Source organism: Pristiophorus japonicus, chromosome 6 (assembly GCF_044704955.1).
Source record: "Pristiophorus japonicus isolate sPriJap1 chromosome 6, sPriJap1.hap1, whole genome shotgun sequence".
Lineage (NCBI taxonomy): Eukaryota > Metazoa > Chordata > Chondrichthyes > Pristiophoridae > Pristiophorus > Pristiophorus japonicus.
Window position 1 is genome coordinate 143,441,028 of NC_091982.1, and position 25,771 is coordinate 143,466,798.

The 25,771-nt window shown below is 48.1% G+C and overlaps 1 protein-coding gene across 1 annotated transcript in view; it reads right to left on the minus strand.

Annotated features, from left to right (window-relative positions):
* Positions 1–4,313: 4,313 nt before the first annotated feature.
* Positions 4,314–25,771, minus strand: part of ing5a (inhibitor of growth family, member 5a) — a 47,732-nt gene continuing 26,274 nt past the window's right edge. Inside the window, exons 6-8 of the mRNA XM_070883230.1 lie at positions 11,211–11,346; positions 10,239–10,300; positions 4,314–9,817 (exon numbers count right to left, since the gene is read on the minus strand). Of these exons, the coding sequence (XP_070739331.1) occupies positions 9,778–9,817; positions 10,239–10,300; positions 11,211–11,346 (238 nt within the window). The 3' untranslated portion in view covers positions 4,314–9,777. The remainder of the gene's footprint in view (positions 9,818–10,238; positions 10,301–11,210; positions 11,347–25,771) is intronic.

Consider the following 25,771-nt stretch of genomic DNA (forward strand, 5'->3'; position numbering starts at 1 on the left):
CCCCAAGCTCTGGAACTCCCTCCCTAAACCTCTCCGCCTCTCTTTCCTCATTCGAGACATTCCTTTAAACCTACCTCTTTGGTCATCTGCCGTAATTTCTCCTTATGCGGCTCGTGTCAAATTTTTTGTCTCATAATATTCCTTGGAATGTTTCACTACGTTAAAGATGCTATATAAATACAAGTTGTTGTTGATCTGGCAGACGATTGCTGTGAAAGAAATTGAACAATTGCTGACTCTTTTGCCGGTCAGTATTTCTTCACTGATACATTTTACTATTTTTAATTTGTTTACATGGGTCAATCAGATATTTGATTGGTAATATAACTGAGCAAGGTGCGATTTAGAACGCGCATATTGTAGAGGCTGGAATGGTTGAGACTGAAGGACAGGGGAGAATGAAATTAAGCTGGAAAATAATTTTAAACAAAGAGGTGCAGCAGTTGAGGGCTATTGATTTGATCTTTTTTTGAAGTGTTCTTGCCCTATTCACAATCCCAGCATGGCTGGGAGATACAGGTACAGGGGAAAAATATCAATTTTACATCAAAACCGTAAGATGATGCATAAATTCTCTACAGGAGTGACAAAAGAAATGCATTTAGCCTCCACATTCTTACCAAGAAAAATAGTTCAGGGTTTCAACTGAAGATGAAAGCAGTGCCACAGCACCACATCTGGAAGAAGTGTGTATTGCAGGGGTTACTCATTACAGTGTTATCTACAGGACAAGTCCGACTGCGGCAACTACAGAGGAATCTCCCTGCTATCAACCACTGGGAACGTTATCGCTAGAGTCCTCCCCAACCGTCTTCTCCCCGTGGCCGAGGAGCTCCTCCCGGAGTTGCAGTGCGGATTTCGTCCCCTCTGGGGCACAACGGACATGATTTTTGCAGCGCGACAGCTACAGGAAAAATGCAGGGAACAGTGCCAGCCCTCATACATGGCCTTCTTCCACCTTACCAAGGCCTTTGACACTGTCAACCGCGAGGGTCTATGGAGCGTCCTTCTCCATATCGGATGCCCCCAAAAGTACGTCACCATCCTCCGCCTGCTCCACAACATGCAAGCCATGATCCTTACCAACGGATCCATCACAGACCCAATTCACGTCCGGACCGGGGTCAAGCAGGGGTGCGTCATTGTCCCAACCCTCTTCTCAATCTTCCTAGCTGCCATGCTCCACCTCACAATTCATAAGCTCCCCGCTGGAGTGGAACTAAACTACAGGACCAGTGGGAAGCTGTTCAACCTTCGCCATCTCCAGGTAAGGTACAAGACCACCCCGACCTCTGTCGTCGAGCTACAGTACGCAAGATCCTGCAAATCCCCTGGGAGGACAGATGCACAAACATTAGCGCCCTCGTACAGGCCAACATCCCCAGCATTGAAGGACTTACCACACTTGATCAGCTCCGCTGGGCAGGTCACAGTTCGTATGCCAAACTTGAGATTCCCAAAGCAAGCGCTCTACTCGGAACTCGTCCACGGCAAACGAGCCAAAGGCGGACAGAGGAAATGTTATAAGGACACCCTAAAAGCTTCCCTGATAAAGTGCGACATCCCCACTGACACCTGAGCGTCCCTGGCCAAAGACTGCCCTAAGTGGAGGAAGTGCATTGGGGAGGGCGCTGAGCTACTCGAGTATCGTCACCGAGAGCATGCAGCAATCAAGCGCAGGCAGCGGAAGGAGCGTGCGGCAAACCAGGCTCCCTGCCCACCCTTTCCCTCAACGACTATCTGTCCCACCCATGACAGGGACTGTGGTTCTCGTATTGGATTGTACAGCCACCTAAGAACTCATGCTAAGAGTAGAAGCAAGTCTTCCTCGATTCCGAGGGACTGCCTATGATGATGATGATGATGAGGATGATGATGATGAGGATGATGATCTACTGAATGTAATCGATGTAAAGACAGACAGACTTGCATTTATATAGCTTCTTTTACAACCATCGGACATCCCAAAGCGCTTTACAGCCAATTAAGTACTTTTGAAGTGGAGTCACTGTTGTAATGTTGGAAACAGGCAGCCAATTTCCGCACAGCAAGCCCCAATAAACAACAAGGTGATAATGACCAGATAATGTGTTTTTGTTATGTTGATTGAGGGATAAATATTGGCTAGGACACCAGGGATAACGCCCCTGCTCGTCTTTGATATAGTGCCATGGGATCTTTTACATCCATCCGAGACGGGGCCTCGGTTTAATGTCTCATCCGAAAACGCTCCCTCAGCACTGCACTGGAATGTCAGGCTAGATTTATGTGCTCAAGGCTCTGGAGTGGGACTTGAACCCATAATCTGACTTCGAACCGAGGGTGCTATCCACTGAGCCATGTAGGTGTGATCATTATACTTTTGTAACATTAGGTAATGCCTAAAGATTTACTAAATTGTGACAAGCGGAAATAGACGAGACAAAGGGGAAATCTTAAGAATTTAAATTTATTACTAGTCAATCTCTGTGTAAATTGTTCATGGTACGTCAGAGAAAATGGTCACTGTCAACAACTTTCATTTATATAGTGCCTTTAACATAGTAACACATCTCAAGCAATTTCACAGGAGCGTTAGCAAGCAAAATGTGACAGCAACCCAAAGGAGAAGACATCAGGACAGGTGACCAAATGAGTGGTCAGTGCTAGCATCTTAAAGGAGGAGGGAGAGGTGGGTCGAGATAAAGGTGACAAGAGTGGAAAAAATCGGTTGGATTCAGCCCACCAAGAAAGCAATAGGGTCAAGGGAGTTCCTTCGATGGGAGTGGATCTGCCTCCAGGTCAGCAATAACTGCAGACGTCCCAGTGGTCCCAAGTTCGGCTGAGTCTGTACCATCAGGTGAAAGCTGGACTTGATCATATCACAGTCCAGCTCTACATCTCCACGGTTGCTCTGAACCTCGGCTAGATCCTGCTCCCAATCCTCCCACCGAGGGCGGTTGTCTATTAACGCATCCGCACACATTACGCTGCTTGCTCTCATCTGAATCATCGCTTCTTCTGTTCCCCAACTGAACTTTCTTCTATAATACCAAGCTTTTTTTTTATTCATAGTTCTCAAAGCCTGCCTATTAACCCTATAATCACCGCTGCTACTATTCTACTTTATTCACTATCCCCAACAGTTGGTGAGCAGGGGAGTTATCCCCGGTGTCCTGGCCAATATTCATCCCTCAATCAACATAACAAGAAGTTTATCTGGTCATTTTCACATTATTGTCTGTGGGAGCTTGCTGTGCACAAATTGGCTGCCGTGTTTCCCACATTATAACAATGACTACTCTCCAAAGGTACTTCCTTGGCTGTAAAGCGCTTTGAGATGTCCGGTGGTCGTGAAAGGCGCTATATAAATCCAAGTCTTTCTTTAATGTGGTAGCGGTGAGAAGAATGTCACCGACCTTGAAAGGAGGATCCGGTCACGTCCACCTTTGCCACTCTTCTGCCGTCAAGCCAGGAAAAACAGCGTGGGCCTATCCGCGGGTCTTCAGGGCGGTGTGCCTCCTTTAATCATGGCTCCTCCCCTTTTGGGCACTGCTTCGAATGGCACACTGCAGCATTTCTGGATTCTCTTTGCTGGGAGTGATGGGCTCCCTCTGGGCGGCAGGGATAACATTGGGATCCTGCCCTGTATGTTCAATGAGCCCCGCCCCACCTCCCACAGCGAAACTGCCCAGAGGAAAATCTAGCTCCGATTGGAGTTGAGCCACAATCTAACTGAATGGCAGAAGAGGCTCAAGAGGCTGAATGGCTACTCCTGTTTCTCTATAACTCCTACACTGTAACATTTCAATTGTACTTTCCACTTTGAAAATTATTCCAAAGATTTGGCACACTTTCGGTGAACAAGTTCTCCTGCAAATCTATTTACATTTGCTTTTTACTCGTCTACTTTCTGGCATAAGCTGAAGTACAGTAATAAACTGGGTTTATTCTACAACATTTTATTCACTTCAATATGGCATTATACCCTTATACCCTGCTTGGCAGTATGTGAACCTCATCATTAATATTTTACCATGCTCATTGCCTTTACACTTAGGATCAGTCTTATTGACCTTCTCTGCTGTTTACTGTGCAATGTCTAAAACTAAATTTGACCAGGCCATTGCAAAGCCTCAGCATAACTTCTGCAGCTTGTGTAGGCACAAGGACTTGCTAGTCCCATATTAAATGAACATACTACACCCAGCAGACCTCCTTAACAGAGGGTCTAACCATACTATTTATAAGAGATTCTACTGCAATTATATTTATTCAGTAGACAATACAGTTCCCAAAAATATTTTATTTGGCAATATAACCATTATTACATCATCTAAAAATACAAATACACAATACTATCATTTTCTTTTTAAAAAAAGTTCACAATTTTCTCATTTACAAAGGGAACATCCATAATGTCCAAACTAAAAGGCATTCTGAGCAACTTTATAACAGAAGGTGAAAGTGATCAGCATTGTTAGGAATCAGATTGTCCAAGATAAACTGTTTTTTCCTGCCCCAGAAACCAAAAAACAACTACTCCTTCATTACTGCAGTTATCCTTTTCAAACAAGCTGAGCCCGACAGAAAAAAATGACCACCAACAAAGACTAAACAGGCAGCATCCACCACCTGCTCGCTGTCTCCTTCCTGTCCAGTGTTCACTGTGACAGAGCATTTCCTTCTTGAGAATGTACACTAAATGATTAAAAGCCCACCACACAAAGACTATCTCTCCTAGCCAGATCAGAAACGACTACACACGGTCTCTTGCTATAACTCAGATTATAAACAGCTCATCGATAAAATACAGGTGCAGCGTTGAGAATCCGGAGTTCCAGAATGCGGAACAATCGGTGGTAGGGCTGTCTGGAATCCGTAAAATGTTCCGGAATCCGGACCCGTTGACCGTGCCAACCTTGGGGCCTCCTCGGCCAACGACTTACTCAGCGGGGCCGCCCGACATGAACAGCTCCTCGGCGGGACCCTGGCCTGCTCGATGACCTACTCGACGGGGCCCTGGCCTGCCCAACAATCTACTTAGTGGGGCCCCGGCCTGCCCGATGACCTACTGAGCAGGGCCCTGCCAAGGAGCTGTTGCCTTCGGGCAGGGCCCCATCGAGTAGGTAGTCGGGCGGGCTGGCGAGGAGGCCCTGAGGTAAGGACAGCGGCGGTGAGGCAAAAAGGTAGGATACAAATGGTAGATTGTACCGCATTATGGAGTTGTTCCAATTTCTTCTGCAGATCTCGATTGGTTTGAATGCTTTCCTCAAGCTGTTGTCGTAGTAACTGAATGGCTGTCAGCTCCACCTCCAAGATTTGGATGCGGCTGTACAGAAATATAGTAAAGAAGCAGCATCATGAAGAACAAGAACTAAACCGAGCTCCTCATACCAGTGCAGCGCCCCTCCCCCGCCTCCCTTTTCTGATGTTCCGAAATCCGGAAATACCCGAACCTGGGCTTGGGTATTTCCGGATTCGTGACATCAGAAAGCAAATCGAAAGTACGGAAAAGCCCGGAATCCGGAACGGCCTGGGTCCCAAGGACTCTGGATTTTAGGCGCTGCACCTATACTATGTATTAAAGTGCTTTTAGACTTGCCTGTAAAATTGGTCGTGTCTCGGGAGAGGGTTTACTGTGCTGCTCCCTCTTTTAGAAAATGCCACTCAGGTGTTGTGTAATGTGGAAACCAAATTACTATGGAGCGGAAACAGGCGGACAATAAGCACGGTGATGTATGCTCATTGTACAGTTTTTATTTATTTTTACAAGAACTTGCAGCCTCAAACCAACAGCAGATGCGCTGATCCATATATATATATATATACAGATCTATAATGTGGTCAGTTTCCTGACTGGTAGGCTGCTTACACTATTAAATTCGCTGCTGCACTCTATAACAGTGACTTTTGATTAATGGGCGGGAACGTGGAAACAAAAGAAATCAAGTTCAGAAAAATGTCATCGTCACCGTGAAGCTGCAACATGCCACGAATACGATGCAGGTTATCCCACACAAGTTCTCAAACTTAACTGTGCTGCAGGAAACATAAGAAATAAGAGCAGGAGTGGGCCATTTGGCCCCTTGAGCCTGCTCCGCCATTCAATAAGGTCATAGCTGATCGGATCTTCGCCCCACTCCCCATAACTCTTGACTCCCTTATCATTCAAAAATCTGGCTAGGGAGTGGGGGGAGGAGAAAGTAGGGATTAGGAGAACAGCATTTACTCAAGTGGGAGCTCAGTTGCTTTCCAAACAGGGAAAAAGATAAAAGGAAAAAACATATATTTCTCTTTAAGACATTGGGCCTTCCTAATACTGTGCCCTTCAGATTCTCACTTGCTTGATTCAATTGGATTAGACCAGGACTGGATACAAATCAGCACAAGAGGAGCTAGATATGGATTCGTCTCATTTTTAAAATTGTCCTTTTAGCTACACCTTCAGCCATAGCAACAGAGCTGTATGAGTGGGTAAATCACACACATTAGACCCAAGAGGACTAAGAAAATACATGGCTAAAATAATAATGGCCAATGAGTCATATAGCAAAACCATTCCCCATCCAAACTTCTTAAGGTTGTGGTCACTCTATGCAAAAGATGGGTTGATGTTGGCTGACTATGTTTCAGTATCTCAGTCTTTTAGAACTATTTTTGATAATTAATGTCCATGTTGAAGCTAGCTACTGTATTTTCCTTTACGCCACTCCTAGCATGCAGTACTAATGTCTACCACAGACACTAGCTAGGGAACCTAATCCCAAGCTTTGCCTAGACTATAGGTCGGATTGGTTCACTGTGGAAAGCACCTTAGCTCCACAGGAATCAATGCTTTGCCGCTCCTTAGCTGGCCAGTGGACATTTTTTCTACTATGGATAACGGTGAAGTAGGATGTTGTGTAGATTTAATCGGTGATAAGTTTTCAAACATAGTCGATCAGTTCAAGAATATTTACAGCAGTGATTAACAAAATCTGAAATGAGAATCACAGCATTGATGATCTTATCAGTTAAACAGCACTCGTAAAAACATTAAAAATTCAGGAATGAGAAATAGCTATTTCACCCATTCCTCGAGTCCATTAACGCTCCATAATGGAACCTAATTGTATTTTAAACAACCCCAATATTTTCTTTCCATTACCCTGCTTATAGATTATTCCAAACATTGATCATTGTTTGAGTAGTTCTTCTCGATCCCTGTTCTGTTCACTTCTCATTCCCATTTATGGGCTCCAATCCTACTTCTTTGGCATATTTTCATAGATTAAATAATCGGTACCTTATGTAGATCATATAGTCTTTAAATGTTTCAATGAGTCCATTATTAACCACTTTCTTTCTAGATTGTAAAGTATTATTCTTTGCTGATCGTTCTCATTGTGGCTAGGGTTCTTCATACTTGGGATCAAGATGTCTTTCTCTTCTTGGTAACATCTCAAATCATCTTTTGTGGTACGGTGACCAAAACTGAAGACAACAGTGTGGCACATTGTAAACAAATTGAGGAGTGGAGTTATCAGCAAGTGGGTGCTACACGACACCGATTATCAGGGGGCCCCCAGGGCCAGTCACCAACAGCTGACAGACCTGAGCCAAACAGATTCACTATAAAAACATTCCAATGTATACAAATAACTTGCAGGTTCTGTATGAAACAGTTCGGTGCTGGCACACTGTATTTCTGATCTTGTATCGTACTACTGGCCAGGTAAGCAGGACCAGCAGCCAGTAGCATACACTTCTCATTCACCTCCGGTTCAGAGAAATTCTTTCTGTGTTGAACACCCTTTGTAGTGCTCCGAGTTCCACCCATGTCTCTTTGGAGTCAAGGTAGCTCCAAGATTACCTGCCTGATGACAGAAGATCAGAACCAAGTCCACCCTCTGTGGCAGTCTCGATAATCCGACGCCTGAACCAGGCATGGTCTGCAGTACTCCCGGGCACTGTTAGTGACTGACCAGACGGGATCTGAAGGATAGACCAGTCACTGGCAACTGAGATTCAGCCCACTTCGCTTTATTAAACCAATGGCTTCACGAGTAGAGTGGTCCCAGCCAGATAAGCAGTGGGGAGCTTAGCAATGCTTCTAAATGATAAGCTGCATGGTTATTGCTGGTTACATTCAAGCCGTACCCCTGCACACAGCTAGGAGTACCAGAGCCTTGGGTCTGCCAACCTGTACCAAAGCTCACTGGACCTATGCAAGTAGAGTGCGCTCCTATAGGAGAAGAATTTGCACTCCATGTGAGGCAAAAGGGAATTGCACAGGTTTCGCAGGAACTCAGTTCTGAGATGTTTAGACAAGCTTGACAGGTTTCCACATGTGTAAAGCACTCGGCTGACCAGAAACAATAACCACGAGAAGTGGCAGGCCATGTCCAATTGCCCTGGAAATTTATCATTTGACTACAGGGGTACGTGAAGCGTGAACTTGGATCTATAATGAGTAATCCTGTAACATCTACAAACATGTGTTCCTGCCAATTCAGAATCTCGGAACTCCAGAGATACATGCTGTTTAAACATTGAGGTTTGGTCAAATATGCCAGCCACATGGAGTCCTTGTTTATTCACCATGGCAAGACTGACTTCATATTATTCTTCAAGAAGAAAAACTGGTATACGTTTTATTTTGGTTTTAAATCTTCCTTCAATACTGAACAGGCTGAAGCATTCTTCAAAATATTCAAATGTACATATATTAAAAAAGACACATGGTAGAAAGAGTACACACCAACAGCAGTGGTTTAAAATATTCCATTCTTGAGGTGTGAGCCTGATGGGTTACAAGCTCAACTTCAGTGAGATAATTTCCAGAGTCTGCAGCTCTGCCATATAATCCTTTCAATGGATAGTCCGTTATGAAAGTATCACAATGCTTCTATAAATCACAATATTGCACGATAAAATGGACATCCCATTTTCCTCAAAACATATTTTTTGTCAAAGTATAAAGGTTTTCTTACTATTACAATCATATATATTATTTTGCATATCACAAAACAGTGCACCCCACTTAAGATCACCAAATCCCGGTTAATACCAACTTTAGAGAGGCTGTCATTTCCTTTCTTAAAGCAGCTTTGGTCTCGGTTAACACCAAATCCCAGTCAACAGATGCCGCCGTGTGGTCACTTTCTACACTCCACATGCGTTCTACATAACTGCAACTGATACACAAATCTGGTGCCTTCCTGGGACCAGAGACAGCAGTGGTTGAAATGGTAAATGCTATCTTTAGTATCCAGTGAATTACAACATGTTTTCCCTTTGGCAGCAGAGAGCTGTGTGCATCCCAGCTTTACTGTACCTTTAGGGCCTAAGGAAGCAGGAATTTGGAGTAATCAAGTTGCTAAAGCCCACGTTTATTGCTGTAGTTTCAATACGGTGACTTCAAAAAAGGTTTGAGAATTTCCACATGGCTCCCTGCTCTCGAACTTCACCAAAAACCCACGTATATTTTCACATATCATTTCCATTTATTAATGGCACGCCCAGGCCTCGCCAAGTTGACCTTGGAATGGATCTCCAACCTCTTGACTCAGGAACTATTGTGGACAGAACGATACATTCCAGCTTAGTCAGCTGCAGACGTCTTCAAGGTCCAACAGAGGTTCATTTACCGGGAAATGAAATGTCAAAAACCTCATTAAACCAGTTGTAGGAGTGAAATAAAACAAAGCCCACCCTCCCCACCCAGTCACAGATTAGGGAAGGTTCAATTAAATTGCAACGTGAAGATACAAGAACAAAAAGCGAAATGTGGAGGCAAGTGAGCAGGGAGTAGCTTCACTTCTTTTTCCTTTCCTGGGTACATCGTGGACAGAACCTGTACATAAACAAGAACGGAGAAGTAAGCAGGCAGTCTCCACCAAGTGCCTCACAATGTTACTCCTTCAATTCCTTAACATCTTCCTTCCCCATCCCTAAATTGAGTTATTGTCACAAAGCCTGCCCTGTCAAAAGGGCGCTAAAGGTGTATTTACATCAGCTGAATCAATGAGAACAGTTACACTTTGCTATTGCTTTAGTGTAAATTAACCCGTAGATGTTTGGAGCCCGGACTTCTCCACAATCATAGCTAACACCACTTCCAATACCAGCTACAAACCAAGCATCTTCTGCCTCCATGATCGTTCTTCCTTGTGGCCAGAAAATCAATGTTATACTGATCATTTTACTCTTCTGTCAGATACCTTGCATTTTCCAAGTGAAATTGTGCAATACTTGTGCTGGCCAGCAGTACTTACCATTTCCCTTTCGGTTTGGTTGCGAGATCCACGCAAGCAAAGTGAAACCACTCGATTGGGCACTATCGGTAATAAAGCAGAAAACAGAAGGTTAATCTCACTGACACAAACATCAGAAGAATTGGCATATTTCTACACAAACCAGAAGAACTATTTCAAGACCATGTCTGAACCTGCTCATACAGCAGAACCCACAGGTAAAAGTTTTGAGTTGCAGTGTGGTTACAAGTGCTAAGATCCTGGATTTAGTTGCGAATGTATCACTGCTGGTACTTAAAGTACATTGATAGTAACCAGAAGCAGCTGGTTAGCAGGAGGGACTGGAAATCACCTTGCAGTACATGGTTACGGCTGCTGCAGAGAACAGCACATGCACAAGGCTCTGGAACTGGATCCCTTCTTCACCCACTTGATTGGAGATAAGATGCGTCAGGCAGAAGGAAAACTAAATCGGGAAAAAACCCTTAAAAATGGAGGCAGGAAAAGGGGAATGAGGGGTTTGTGCAGGGAAAACTGGGCTGTAACACCACTGATTTACAAACTGGTCAGGTTCCAGCCACTGCCTCCACCCAAACCTTGTAAGAAAGAGTCTCCAACAGCAGATGATAGAATTTTCAAACCAAGTGGTGATTTTTCAAACATCTAGGGTTCTCAGAATATACAAATATGAGTTACTTTGTAACCAAAGAAAGCTTGAACAAGTCATGCAAATGTGACCCTTGTAGTTGCTGAAGGCGGTTTCTCCTGGGTTTCTCCTAGTCTAATGGCATGCTCCAAAAACGTTGTTTCAGCAAGTTAGTTACTCTGCATTTAAACCTCTACGGATAGTGAACAAAGTATTAGCCACTCCTTTTACCCAGCTCTAATCATTAATAGGAATGGTATTTAAAACAATATTGGCAACAGAAAATAAAATTAAAACACCAGAAATATACCCTCACAATTCAGCCAATCCAAATCGCAGACACTTACATCTGGGTTATCGCAGCCAATCATTTCTCCGTAAGAAACCTGGTGACACAGACAGTAGGTGGGTTCATTGGGGTCAACGGGCATGTCCAACACATCAGATGGGTGCATTTTCAAAATGGAGTCAGAGTAATCGGACCTAGAGATGGAGGAACAAAGATATCCAAACAAATTGTCACTAGGCTTAATGTAGTTAAATAGGTTGGTTTGAATTGATTTTTTTTTTTAAATGTCTGATATAAATTTGAGGTCTGACGAAATCTTCTCTTAAGTTCAGTGTCATCGGTCACTCCTGTAACGAACCCCACATTCCCTATAATCTGAATAGTACCTTTACTACCCAAAATCTAGCTAAATGATCCAATGACCCGGGGCCTGTAACAATTAGAGCCCTCATTATGCGTACTGGATAATGTGATCTTATAGATGTTGCCATATACATTTCTCAGGTGGTGGGTGGACAGATGAGCACTTTATTCATAAGCTAATTGTAAAGCAACGAACTGGTTTATTTGAAGTGAAATATATGAATGAACAGAATAGCACTTTAACAGCAAGATTTATGGATTTCCTGTTTACATAAGAATTAGGAGGAGTAGACCATTCGGCCCCTCGAGCCTGCTCTCCGCCATTCAATGAGATCATGGCTGATCTTCTACCTCAACTTCACTTTCCTGCACTATCCCCATATCCCTCGATTCCCTTAATATCCAAAAATCTATCGATCTCTGTCTTGAATATACTCAAAGCTTCCACAGCCCTCTGAGGTAGGGAATCCCAAAGATTCACCACGCTCTGAGTGAAGAAGTTTCTCCTCATAGTTAATAAATGGCCGAACCTTATTCTGAGACTGTGACCCCTGGTTCTAGACTCCCCAGCCAGAGGAAACATCCTCCCTGCATCTACCCTGACATGCCCTTTAAAAATGTTGTATGTTTCAATGAGATCATCTCTCATTCTTCTAAACTCGAGAGAATATAGGTCTAGTCTACTCAATCCCCCCATCCCAGGAATCAGTCTGGTGAACCTTCGCTGCACTCACTCTATGACAAGTATATCCTTCCTTAGGTAAGGAGACCAAAACTGTACACAATACTCCAGGTGTGGTCTCACCAGGGTCCTATATAATTACAGTAAGACGTCTTTACTCTTCTACTCAAATCCTCTTCTAATAAAGGCCAACATACCATTTGCTTTCTTAATTGCTTGCTGTACCTGCATTGTTTCAGTGATTCGTGTACAAGGACACCCAGGTCTCTCTGAACACCAACATTTCCCAATCTCTCACCATTTAAAAAATACTGTTTTTCTTTTTTTCCTGCCAAAGTGGATAACTTCACATCTTTCCACATTATATTCCATTTGCCATGTACTTGCCCACTCACTTAGCCTGTCTGTATCCCCTTGAAGTCTCTTTGCATCCTCCTCATAACTTACATTCTCACCTAGCTATTGCTCCTCATATCAGAAATAATCAATTATGCAAACTATGACGTGAGCTTAACTCACTTTACATGTCAACACTGAAACAACAGGCACGATCTTCAAATGTGTCTCTCTCTGGGCTCAATTTTCCCCAAGCCAGTTTTCTGGTGTATTGCCAGAGTTATGCCCGTTTTTCTAGGCTAGAAATGCGGCAGAAATAATTTGCCAAAGTTTCCCCGATGTATAATTTGAATTTGGCGCCGCGCAGCGTGTCCAGTCGCCTCGGGGGGTGGAGCCTGCTGTCTGAACCAAAAAATGATGCCGCACCTTCTGCGCATGCACGGGAAAAAAAGTTACGTTTTTGACGTTGTTCCAATGGACGCGCCTGCTCAGTACAGCTCGGATTTGATAATCGGCTAATTTTAAAGAGCCAGTTGTGTGCGTGGGAACGTTGCGTGTTGTGTGAGAGCATTGGAAAAATCACAGCTACAGCTATACAAGATGCAATGCGGTGCAAGGACCAAGAATTTCTTACAGGAAGAAGTGGAGGCACTGGTTACTGTGATTGAGACCAGATGGCAGGAGCTGGGCATCAGCAAAGGTCACATAAAAGTTCTACCCAAAGAAATGAAGAAACGCTGGAACCAAGTTGCAGAAGATTACTGTGCAATGGTGACCACCACGAGATCTGGAGGCCAGTGTAAAAAGAAATGGCAGGACCTTGGTCAATTGGCAGTGTAATATTTTCATTTATTCAATGGAACTGCAATTGCAATTGTAAATATGACAAGCTGTATATGTCTCACCCAGCAGAAAGACACCCTCTCTAAAAAGTTGCATTTTCATCTTTGCAGAGAAAGGCACATAATAAAAGGGAAAGACCTCAAACAGGAGGAGGCCCGGCAAATCTGCACCAACTGACATCCTGCCTGGAAAAAAGCAACTAGTACTGCACAAGCTGGGCCCACATTCAAGGGATGGCTAAGTCCTGCAAATTGATCGTGGCCCTTCAAATCAGCCTGCTGCCTGGCCTGCGATATGTGAGTCTACTCATGCCACCCACCCTGCCCCCTCCTCTTCTGCTAACCATTTGGCTGTTCTGTTATATTTTGCAAAACTTGAGGCCAAACCTGACGATGCAGAAGATTCAGACCAGGACGAGCCTGAAGAAAACATCTTCCAATCCATCCTTGGGGGGGAGGGGATGGAGCTGGATGAAGCTCCCACTGTTGTACTGACTTTGGAGGAGGTGCCGCGCATGGGGTGACAGCCCCTTCCGTATCTAGTAGTTTGAGTGTTGGTGGGACATTCCATGGGTTCACACCTTCTGAGGTTGCGGGTCCCAGTGGTGTGGTGCAGCGAGGCATACCAAGGCCCCACCGTTCCAGGCTGTGGGTCTCAGTGTTGGGATGCGAGCCACACCGTGGGGAGGATGGGAAGGAGAGCTCTCCTGAGGTGTAGGATCTACAGATATGGTTCAGATGATGTCATTGAGTGCGGAGAGCATTGATCTTACCCGATCACTCCTGGGCACCATCAGTGGGGTGAGTGATGAGGTAGCGGGACTGTCAGGAGAAGTAACTCCAATGACAAGAAATGGGAACGATATCCGGGACCGTCAGTGAGGAAATAGTGGCCATGAGGGAGGGAATGTCAGAGGTAGTGCAAACCATGTCACTGACCATGAGGGAGGGAATGTTGCAGGTCGTTGAGATACTATCAGGGCACATGAGGGACGGCATGTTGGAGTTAGCTGCTGCAATAAGGGAACATGCCCAGACCCCACGTCCATTGACAGAATAAACTGTCACTCCCACTCCAATCTCTGAAGAGCCCTAAGCCGGGCCCTCCAACTTGCCGCCTGGGCCCTCCAACTTGCCGCCTGGGCCCTCCAACTTGCCGCCTGGGCCCTCCAACTTGCCGCCTGGGCCCTCCAACTTGCCGCCTGGGCCCTCCAACTTGCCGCCTGGGCCCTCCAACTTGCCGCCTGGGCCCTCCAACTTGCCGCCTGACGCCGACGGCCCCCCCCATCCTCAAGAGGTGCGCAGTAGCCGAGATGTTAGAAAGAAGAAGCTTGGTATCAAGCTCAGAAACACTGCGCCACCGCCTGCGGGCAGGGGAGGTGGAGTCCAAGACCAAGTGCAGCGGGCAGTCTTAGAATAAGGGGGAGAAGAGATGGGTGCAGCCTTTCTTTGCTGCTGTTGTTATTATTATTGTTACTGTTGTAACTTCTCAAATTCAAAGTTTTTTGTAAGTTATGCAAATTTACAAGTTTTTAAATGATCTTAAAAGAGTGATATTAAAGTAAAGTTTGATACAAGAATAATTTTATTAAAGTTAAGTACATTGTAAACTTTTGAATAAAATATATTTTACATTAAAACTGAAATCATGTTCCATTAACACAACACATTACGGAACAGCTCCAAACAGTAAACATGTCCATGTGGAACAGTTGTCGGTGAGCCCTCAGGCATCAATAAAGCGTTCACGGATGAGCTGCTGGCGCAAGGCTCGAGCAATTGTTAAAGGAGCACGACGGCCCGCCCTCCTCCGCCGTCATGCTCCGGCCTCAGGCATTTGCATGGCTTCCTCATCCTCGTCGTCCTCCTCCTCCTCATCACCTGCATCTTCCACATCATTATCATCAGCCACTCTCACCACTGGTGGGTCTTCCACTACCAGCTGCTGCTGCCTCATGATGGCTAAGTTATGCAGCAGTGAACTGACCAACAATCTCAGGGGAGTACAGCAAGTAGTCTCTGGAATGGTCCAGGCATCGGAAACGCTGTTTCAATATGCCAATGGTCCTCTCTATGATGCTGCGCGTCGCAATGTGTGACATGTTGTATTCCTGGTCAGCTTGTGTCCAGGTTACGCGTGGGGGCGTCATGCGCCAACAAGGTGACGAGGCCTTACCCTTTGTCTCTCAGTAGCCAGCTCTGCCCTTCTGGCTGCTGCTGAATCATGGCAGATATAACACTGTCGCGTAGGATGAACACATCAAGGGTGCTGCCAGGGTATCTTGCATCTACTGACATGATGCGATGCATGTCATCACACACGAGCTGCACATTCCTGTACATCTCGGAATCCTTCAACAGTGCTCTTAAGGCGATGTGGGTATAATCAACCTTTGGGAAGCCAGCAATCCTGGAGAAGCCCACAGCCCTGTCATGGATTGCTTGGGCAGTTATGGAGAACTTTATGAAGTAATTCCTATGCGCGTACAGTGCAGCCGTGACCTGGCGAATGGAGACATGTGTTGCATGTTGAGAAATGGCACACACATCCTCAGTTGTAGCTTGAAACGATCCGGAGGCATAGAATGAAAGTACAGCTGTAACCTTCACTTCAACTGACAAAGCAGTCCTCTTGATGCTTCTAGGTTGCAGGTCTGCTTTGACCAACTCACAGATCTCACTTACAACTTCTTAGCGGAACCGCAGCTTTCTGACACAGTCTGCATCACTCAGGTGGAGGTACAAGCGCCTATCTCAATATACCCAAGGTAAGTAAGGCCTCCTGCCCAGCACCCTACGGGCTCTGATGTTCCTGATGTGATGAAGTAGAATCAATTGTCTCCTACGTAGCACCATGATTCAGAAGGCTCACACAAGGTATGGCATTGTCAGTATTGCCCCCATACTTAAATTTAACCTTTGAAAGAAGCTCAAAATGGCAGGAAAGCAGGCAGCACAGGTTCGCAGTTGTATCTCTCCAGGTCTGTATGGATGGACCACACCCAAAGGTCTTGTGACTTCTCTCTCTCCCTACCCCTCCCCGGGTTCCAAGCCTTCCGATCAGCACCTCACTCTCTCTCGCTCCTCCCTGTCCCCCCGGCTTGTTTTGTAGGCAAACCCCGAGCCACTGTGTCCAGGCGCGAGGCAGATTCTGCCGGCCAAACCTACGACCCTCCAGCCCTGCTTCAAGACATTTGCTGGTGAGTAAGTAAAAAAAAGAGAAAATTTCTGAAATCCAACAAATTTACACTTCTAGTTAAACTTTATTATTGATTTTGACAGTGTTCTTGACTCCCTCCAAAATCTTTGATTTAAAAACAATGGTGTCTTTCAGCGCAGATTTGTGAATGTGCACTGGTTTTTTTAACTCACCAGAAGGTTTTTCAGGAGTGGCCAGATACACCGACCCAAGAGAAATAAATGTTGGCCAAACTGCGAACAATTGAAAAAACCGGCGCTGACATGAGGGGGAAAAAAACTGGTCTAGAAAAATCGTAACTAAGTCAAGGGAAAACTTGGGAAAAAATAAATATGCCAGAAAAAACGGTGCGCGCCAAAAAAATGGCGCAAATGACCAGGGAAAATTGAGCCCTCTAACTGTTCCAGACACAAACCTTCTGCAGACTGCTTTACTTCTTCTAGAGAGGGGAAGCCAACAGCCGAATGTCTGATTCTTCCTCAGCTCGTGGATTGGCATACTAAGCTGCTAATCAAAATTACAAGTTCAATTAAAGGAACCCCACCCAACTTCCTGCTGTTCTCAATGGATGAAATCAATCCATTATAGAAAGGACTTGTATTTATATAGCCCCTTTCACGACCTTAGGACATTCCAAAGCGCTTTATAGCCAATGAAGTACTTTTAAAGTGTAGTCACTGTTGTAATGTAGGAAACACCTCTCAACGCCACTCATTGTCTCAAAGTGGTATGGTATTGTAAATATACACAATTCTGTTAGCTCCTTCATTTGGTACACCAGTAAAAGTCCTACTTTTCATCTTGAATAACATGTGTTCATGGGAGTTAACTCCTTGCAAAATATATTAAAACGCATCACAAGACTAAGCTGCCCAAAGCGCACCCCGCCCCCCAAAACTCAGACAAATAGGTAAAGATTTTGAAATGTGACAACGTGCTAAAACACTATACTTGTCACCTCAAATTGCTTCCATCACAAACAGCACCTGTTCATATGAAACACACCTCTCTCCCATTCATTTTTCAGCCTATTCCCGTGCTTATTTATACTGCAAAAAATGGCCGCCATGCTCCATCCTTTGTCTATGATTGGTCCCCTTGGAGGAGGAGGACACAGAAAATCTGCAAAAGGACAGGCTAAGTGAGTGGGCAAAAATTTGGCAGATGGAAAGTGTGAGGTCATGAACTTTGACAGAAAAAAATCAAAAAGCAAGTTATTATTTAAATGGAGAAAGATTGCAAAGTGCTGCAATACAGCGGGACCTGGGCGTACTTGTGCATGAAACACAAAAGGATAGTATGCAGGTACAGCAAGTGATCAGAAAGGCCAATGGAATCTTGGCCTTTATTGCCAAGGGGATGGAGTATAAAAGCAGGGAAGTCTTGCTACAGTTATACAGGGTATTGGTGAGGCCACACCTGGAATACTGCGTGCAGTTTTGGTTTCCATATTTACAAAATGATACACTTGCTTTGAAGGCAGTTCAGAGAAGGTTCATTAGGTTGATTCCGGAGATGAGAGGGTTGATTTATGAGGAAAGGTTGAGTAGGTTGGGCCTCTACTTATTGGAATTCAGAAGAATGAGTGGAGATCTTAATCGAAACGTATAAGATTATGAGGGGGCTTGACAAGGTGGCTGCAGAGAGGATGTTTCCACTGATAGGGGAGACTAGAACTAGAGGGCACAATCTTAGAATAAGGGGCCGCCCATTTAAAACAGAGATGAGGAGAAATTTCTTCTCTCAGAAGGTTGCAAATCTGTGGAATTCACTGCCAGAGAGCTATGGAAGCTGGGACATTGAATAAATTTAAGACAGAAATCGACAGTTTCTTAAACGATAAGGGGATAAGGGGTTATGAGGAGCGGGCAGGGAAGTGGAGCTGAGTCCATGATCGGATCAGCCATGATCGTATTGAATGGTGGAGCAGGTTCGAGGGGCCGTATGGCCTACTCCTGCTCGTATTTCTTAAGTTCTTATTAGCCACACCCTGAAGTTTCACTGGAATGTGTAATTGGAACCACCCATCCCAAGGTCTCACTGACTTTACAAATTGTAACTTGATCCAATTTGATTTCCTGAAGCTTCCCCCCAGCCTATCTCTCCCCCCCCCCGCCCCCCCCCCGCCTCTCTCACTTCCCCCCTCCCCCCCTCCCCACCCCAAACTATCTCTCTCTCTCTCCCAGCCTCTTTCTCTCTCTCCCCCAGAGGACAGCAAGGGTCAGCCAAAGTACCTTACCCCAGTCCAAGTGCATCCATCCCACCCCAGCCCACCATAGATGGGGCAGGCATTGTGTACGGATTGTTAACAGGTTTATTGGTATGGTGAATAGTGACAGTATTGTGACTTCTGGACATTATCCACTCCAATGATGTCCCTTGCAGGGGGTTAGAAGAACATGCTCCGTCTTCCCTGAGTTCCCTTTCTCACTTCTGAACCCCACCACCCGCCCCCCCCCCCCCCGCCCCGCCAACCCATGTCACTCCTCCCCCCTCCACCGGTCTCTCTCTCCCTCAGGGTCTCTTGCCCCCCCCCCCCCCACCGACAGTCTTTCTCTCTCTCTCTCTCTCTCTCTCTCCCCCCGCCAGTCTCTCTCACTCTCGCACCCCCCCAGTCTCTCTCTCGCACCCCCCCAGTCTCTCTCTCGCCCCCACCCCCCAGTCTCTCTCTCTCTCGCCCCCCCAGTCTCTATCTCTCTCGCCCCCACCCTCCAGTCTCTCTCTCTCTTCCCCCCCATTCTCTCTCTTCCCCCCCATTCTCTCTCTCTCTCACTCTCGCCCCACCCCCCAGTCTCTCTCTCTCGCCCCCCCAGTCTATCTCTCTCGCCCCCACCCCCAGTCTCTCTCTCTCTCTCGCCCCCCCCCCAGTCTCTCTCTCTCTCTCGCACCACCAGTCTCTCTCTCTCTCTCTCTCGTCCCCCCCCCCAATCTTTCTCTCTCTCTCTCCCCCACCCCCCAGTCTATCTCTCTCTCTCCCCTCGCAGCCTATCTCTCTTCCCCACCCCCCACAGCTCATCTCTCTCTCCCCCAGCCCCTCTCTCTCTCCTCCCCCAGTGTCCCTCCCTCCCCCAGTGTCTCTCTCCCCCGCCCAGTGTCCCCCTACCTCCCCCAGTCTCTCTCGCCCCACCCCCCACCGCTTCCCTGCTCACTGCCGCCGCTCTCAGCCACCCACAGGCCCTCTCGGCACAAGGGACGCTGCTCCAGGTCCCCCGAGAGGGGTCGGGGTCGGGGCAAAGGAGCAGAGAGTCCGGGGGGGGGGGGGGGTGGAGGGAAGGGAGTCGGGGGTGGAGGGAAGAGAGTCGGGGGTGGCGGGAAGAGAGTCGGGGGTGGCGGGAAGAGAGTCGGGGGTGGCGGGAAGAGAGTCGGGGGTGGCGGGAAGAGAGTCGGGGGTGGCGGGAAGAGAGTCGGGGGTGGCGGGAAGAGAGTCGGGGGTGGCGGGAAGAGAGTCGGGGGTGGCGGGAAGAGAGTCGGGGGTGGCGGGAAGAGAGTCGGGGGTGGCGGGAAGAGAGTCGGGGGTGGCGGGAAGAGAGTCGGGGGTGGCGGGAAGAGAGTCGGGGGTGGCGGGAAGAGAGTCGGGGGTGGCGGGAAGAGAGTCGGGGGTGGCGGGAAGAGAGTCGGGGGTGGCGGGAAGAGAGTCGGGGGTGGCGGGAAGAGAGTCGGGGGTGGCGGGAAGAGAGTCGGGGGTGGCGGGAAGAGAGTCGGGGGTGGCGGGAAGAGAGTCGGGGGTGGCGGGAAGAGAGTCGGGGGTGGCGGGAAGAGAGTCGGGGGTGGCGGGAAGAGAGTCGGGGGTGGCGGGAAGAGAGTCGGGGGTGGCGGGAAGAGAGTCGGGGGTGGCGGGAAGAGAGTCGAGGGGGTGGGAGAAAGAGAGTCGGGGGGGGGGGGTGGGAGAAAGAGAGTAGGGGGGGGTGGGAGAAAGAGAGTCGGGGGGGGGTGGGAGAAAGAGAGTCGGGGGGGAGAAAGAGAGTCGGGGGGGGAGAAAGAGAGTCGGGGGGGGGAGAAAGAGAGTCGGGGGGGAGAAAGAGAGTCGGGGGGGGAGAAAGAGAGTCGGGGGGGGAGAAAGAGAGTCGGGGGGGGGGGGGGGAGAAAGAGAGTCGGGGGAGGGAGAAAGAGAGTCGGGGGGGGGAGAAAGAGAGTCGGGGGGGGGGAGAAAGAGAGTCGGGGGGGGGAGAAAGAGAGTCGGGGGGGGAGAAAGAGAGTCGGGGGGGAGAAAGAGAGTCGGGGGGGGAGAAAGAGAGTCGGGGGGGGGGTAGAAAGAGAGTCGGGGGGGGGGGGGGGAGAAAGAGAGTCGGGGGGGGGGGAGAAAAAGAGTCGGGGGGGGGGGAGAAAAAGAGTCGGGGGGGGAGAAAGAGAGTCGGGGGGGGGGAGAAAGAGAGTCGGGGGGGGGAGAAAGAGAGTCGGGGGGGGAGAAAGAGAGTCGGGGGGGGAGAAAGAGAGTCGGGGGGGGAGAAAGAGAGTCGGGGGGGGGAGAAAGAGAGTCGGGGGGGGAGAAAGAGAGTCGGGGGGGAGAAAGAGAGTCGGGGGGGGAGAAAGAGAGTCGGGGGGGGAGAAAGAGAGTCGGGGGGGGAGAAAGAGAGTCGGGGGGGGAGAAAGAGAGTCGGGGGGGGAGAAAGAGAGTCGGGGGGGGAGAAAGAGAGTCGGGGGGGGAGAAAGAGAGTCGGGGGGGGAGAAAGAGAGTCGGGGGGGGAGAAAGAGAGTCGGGGGGGGAGAAAGAGAGTCGGGGGGGGAGAAAGAGAGTCGGGGGGGGAGAAAGAGAGTCGGGGGGGGAGAAAGAGAGTCGGGGGGGGAGAAAGAGAGTCGGGGGGGGAGAAAGAGAGTCGGGGGGGAGAAAGAGAGTCGGGGGGGGAGAAAGAGAGTCGGGGGGGGAGAAAGAGAGTCGGGGGGGAGAAAGAGAGTCGGGGGGGGAGAAAGAGAGTCGGGGGGGGAGAAAGAGAGTCGGGGGGGGAGAAAGAGAGTCGGGGGGGGGAGAAAGAGAGTCGGGGGGGGAGAAAGAGAGTCGGGGGGGGAGAAAAAGAGAGTCGGGGGGGGAGAAAGAGAGTCGGGGGGGGAGAAAGAGAGTCGGGGGGGGAGAAAGAGAGTCGGGGGGGGAGAAAGAGAGTCGGGGGGGGAGAAAGAGAGTCGGGGGGGGAGAAAGAGAGTCGGGGGGGGAGAAAGAGAGTCGGGGGGGAGAAAGAGAGTCGGGGGGGGAGAAAGAGAGTCGGGGGGGGAGAAAGAGAGTCGGGGGGGGAGAAAGAGAGTCGGGGGGGGAGAAAGAGAGTCGGGGGGGGGAGAAAGAGAGTCGGGGGGGGGAGAAAGAGAGTCGGGGGTGGGAGAAAGAGAGTCGGGGGGGGGAGAAAGAGAGTCGGGGGGGGGGGGGAGAAAGAGAGTCGGGGGGGGGGGGGAGAAAGAGAGTCGGGGGGGGGGGGAGAAAGAGAGTCGGGGGGGGGGAGAAAGAGAGTCGGGGGGGGGGGGAGAAAGAGAGTCGGGGGGGGGGGGGAGAAAGAGAGTCGGGGGGGGGGGAGAAAGAGAGTCGGGGGGGGGAGAAAGAGAGTCGGGGGGTGGGAGAAAGAGAGTCGGGGGGGGAGAAAGAGAGTCGGGGGGGGGGGGAGAAAGAGAGTCGGGGGGGGGGGGTGGGGGGAGAAAGAGAGTCGGGGGCTCAGCGGAATCTCGGGCCTCAGGTCCTCCTTCTCGGCATCACGCAGATGGAATGATTCGAGACCGCGAAGGGATGAGGGGGTTGGAGCTGGACGGGGCGGAGCTTGACAGGGGCGGGGCTTGTCGCATGTCTGTCAAAAATGCGCAGTACAGTTATGTGGGCAGGTCCGTCACTAAAAATGCAGTGCAAGTAGTTACTACCATTAATAACATTGGCATCGCTACCAAATCGGTACCAGTTTCACATGCTTGTAACCTCCAGACTGGACTACTCCAATGCACTCCTGGCTGGCCTCCCACATACTACCCTATGTAAACTTGAAGTCATCCAAAACTCGGCTGCCCGTGTCCTAACTCGCACCAAGTCCTGCTCACCCATCACTCCTGTGTTCGTTGGCCTACACTGGCTCCCGGTTAAGAAATGCCTTGATTTCAAAATTCTCATCCTTGTTTACAAATCCCTCCATGGCCTCGCCCCTCCCTATCTCTGTAATCTCTTTCAGCCTCACAACCTCCCCCGAGATGTCTGTGCTCCTCTAATTCTGCCCTCTTGAGCATCCCTGATTATAATCGCTCAACCATTGGTGGCCGTGCCTTCACCTGCCTGGGCCCTAAGCTCTGGAACTCCCTCACTAAACCTCTCCGCCTCTCTTTCCTCCTTAAAGACGCTCCTTAAAACATACCTCTTTGACCAAGCTGTAATTTCTTATGTGGCTCGGTATCAAATTTATCTGTTTTGTCTCATAACACTGCTGTGAAGCGTCTTGGGACGTTTTACTACGTTAAAGGCGCTATATAAATAAAAGTCGCTGTTGTTACTTGCTGACAGTAGAAACCTGTTAACTCACCTGTTCCCTTTATTGCTATATACTTTCCGCGTTTGCGAGTTTTATTTCAGATTGCCAGGAATGCTTTTGTTAAATATTTATTTGTCCTCAACAGCACTAAAACAGATTATCTGGTCATTATCATATTGCTCTCTGTGGCAGCTTGCTGTGCACAAATTGGCTGCCATGTTTCCGACAGTGACTGCACTTCAAAAAGTACTTCATTGGCTGTAAGGCATTCCTTCTCATTGACAGGAACGGGTTATGGGATCAAGTCTGTTTTTATTTTACTTAAGGCTGACAACTGTGGCACTACGTGCCCCCACTGACACTCAATGTCTATTAACTCAGCTAGTTATCCCAAGTGTTGCACTTCCATTTGTGGCTGTTTTTAAAGAGGGCACAGCAACAACTTGTTCAACATCTTTCAACAGTAAGGTCTCACACCCGGCACATGGTAGAACAAGATTGTGTGTGTGTGTGTGTGTGTGTGTGTGTGTGTAGCAAGGTCATTATAAGTCTCCCATTAATGCAATGGGGAAAGGACTTACATAAAAATGTTACCTTGTTGAAGATATTCAGCTGTCGTGGGCCACCCCAACCTGTGTGAGAAGACCACCACAGGGCGGGGCTATAGAGCTGGAGCGCCAGGCCCTGGAACATCGTGGGCGAAGGTGCGGCGAATGAGGGTACGGGGCCCAGAAGAGCCGATGGCCCAGGGGCAGCACAGGCCAGCCCACACTGCGATATGTGCGCACTAGGTCCGTGCAGCAGAGCAGGTCTCCAGTCATCCTGGTTCAACCCTTGCCACTGGATAAAGGCCTAGCTCTGTCGAGCCCGTGTGGTGGCTGATGTGCAACGGTCACCACACGTTAAAAAAATCTACGCACAGGCATCTTCCACTCCCTCAATTGGAGTTCAGGACTGGAACATCGGGTCCTTCATTGAAACATCTGTGAACTCATGTGGAAGCAAGTCATCCTCGTTCGAGGTACCGCCTATGATGATGACTCAGCTATCAATCACCTTTTATGGTTCATATAAAGAAAGACTTGCATTTATATTGCACCTTTCATGATGTCAAGATGTCCCAAAGCACTTTACAGATGAAGAAGTACTTTTTGAAGTGGAGTCACATAATGTAGCAAACATTAAGAAAGATGTCTTGAGATCAGCATGCGGCTGGTCCCAAGTGCAGATGCTCTGGTTTCTCTGAGGAATTGCTCACTCAAGCAGCTCTCCTGTGTAAGGAGACACCCTCGGGGAGAAACTAAATAATGAGAAAGATATAAAATACATCCCTCATCGGGTGTTGTTTTTTAAAAAATGAATGATGTACATCCCCCAATTGCAAGAGTTACCCAATGGTATTTTGATGTCAGAGACTTGGGGTAGTCAGAGATTAGGAAAAGGGAAGGTGCAACGAGACCTGGGTGTCATGGTATATCAGTCATTGAAGGTTGGCATGCAGGTACAGCAGGTGGTTAATAAAGCAAATGGCATGTTGGCCTTCATAGCAAGGGGATTTGAATACAGGGGCAGGGAGGTGTTGCTACAGTTGTACAGGGCCTTGGTGAGGCCACACCTGGAGTATTGTGTACAGTTTTGGTCTCCTAACCTGAGGAAGGACATTCTTGCTATTGAGGGAGTGCAGCGAAGGTTCACCAGACTGATTCCCGGGATGGCGGGACTGACCTATCAAGAAAGACTGGATCAACTGGGCTTGTATTCACTGGAGTTCAGAAGAATGAGAGGGGACCTCATAGAAACGTTTAAAATTCTGACGGGTTTAGACAGGTTAGATGCAGGAAGAATGTTCCCAATGTTGGGGAAGTCCAGAACCAGGGGTCACAATCTAAGGATTAGGGGTAAGCCATTTAGCACCGAGATGAGGAGAAACTTCTTCACCCAGAGAGTGGTGAACCTGTGGAATTCTCTACCACAGAAAGTAGTTGAGGCCAATTCACTAAATATATTCAAAAGGGAGTTAGATGAAGTCCTTACTACTCGGGGGATCAAGGGGTATGGCGAGAAAGCAGGAAGGGGGTACTGAAGTTGAATGTTCAGCCATGAACTCATTGAATGGCGGTGCAGGCTAGAAAGGCTGAATGGCCTGCTCCTGCACCTATTTTCTATGTTTCCATGTTTCTATTGCAAATTGCATTCTGCTACTGTGTCTTATATAAGTCCCATGTCATACACTGCTGTGCTAATTCATTTTGACCCACAGAAAGGCCAAGACGAATCCTCAAGTCCCAAAACAAGCATTTGTTCGAGGTCTGAGGGAATGATCAGGGGAGAGTGGGGTGTGCCGAAGATGCATATCATTCGAAGAATGAAGACAATCCTACATGGTAGAATCAGAGAAATTTATAGCACGGAAGGAGGCCATTTCGGCCCATCGTGTCCTCGCCGGCCGACAAAGAGCTATCCAGCCTAATCCCACTTTCCAGCTCTTGGTTCGTAGCCCTGTAGGTTACAGCACATCCAAGCACGTTTTAAATGTGGTGAGGGTTTCTGCCTCTACCACCCTTCAGGCAATGAGTTCCAGATCCCCACCACCCTCTGGGTGAAGACATTTCCTCTCAAATCCCCTCTAAACCTCCTAAATTACTTTAAATCTAAGCCCCCAGGTTGTTGACCCCTCTGCTAAGAGAAATAGGTCCTTCCTATCCACTCTATCTAGGCCCCTCATAATTTTATACACCTCAATAAGATCTTCCCTCAGCCTCCTCTGCT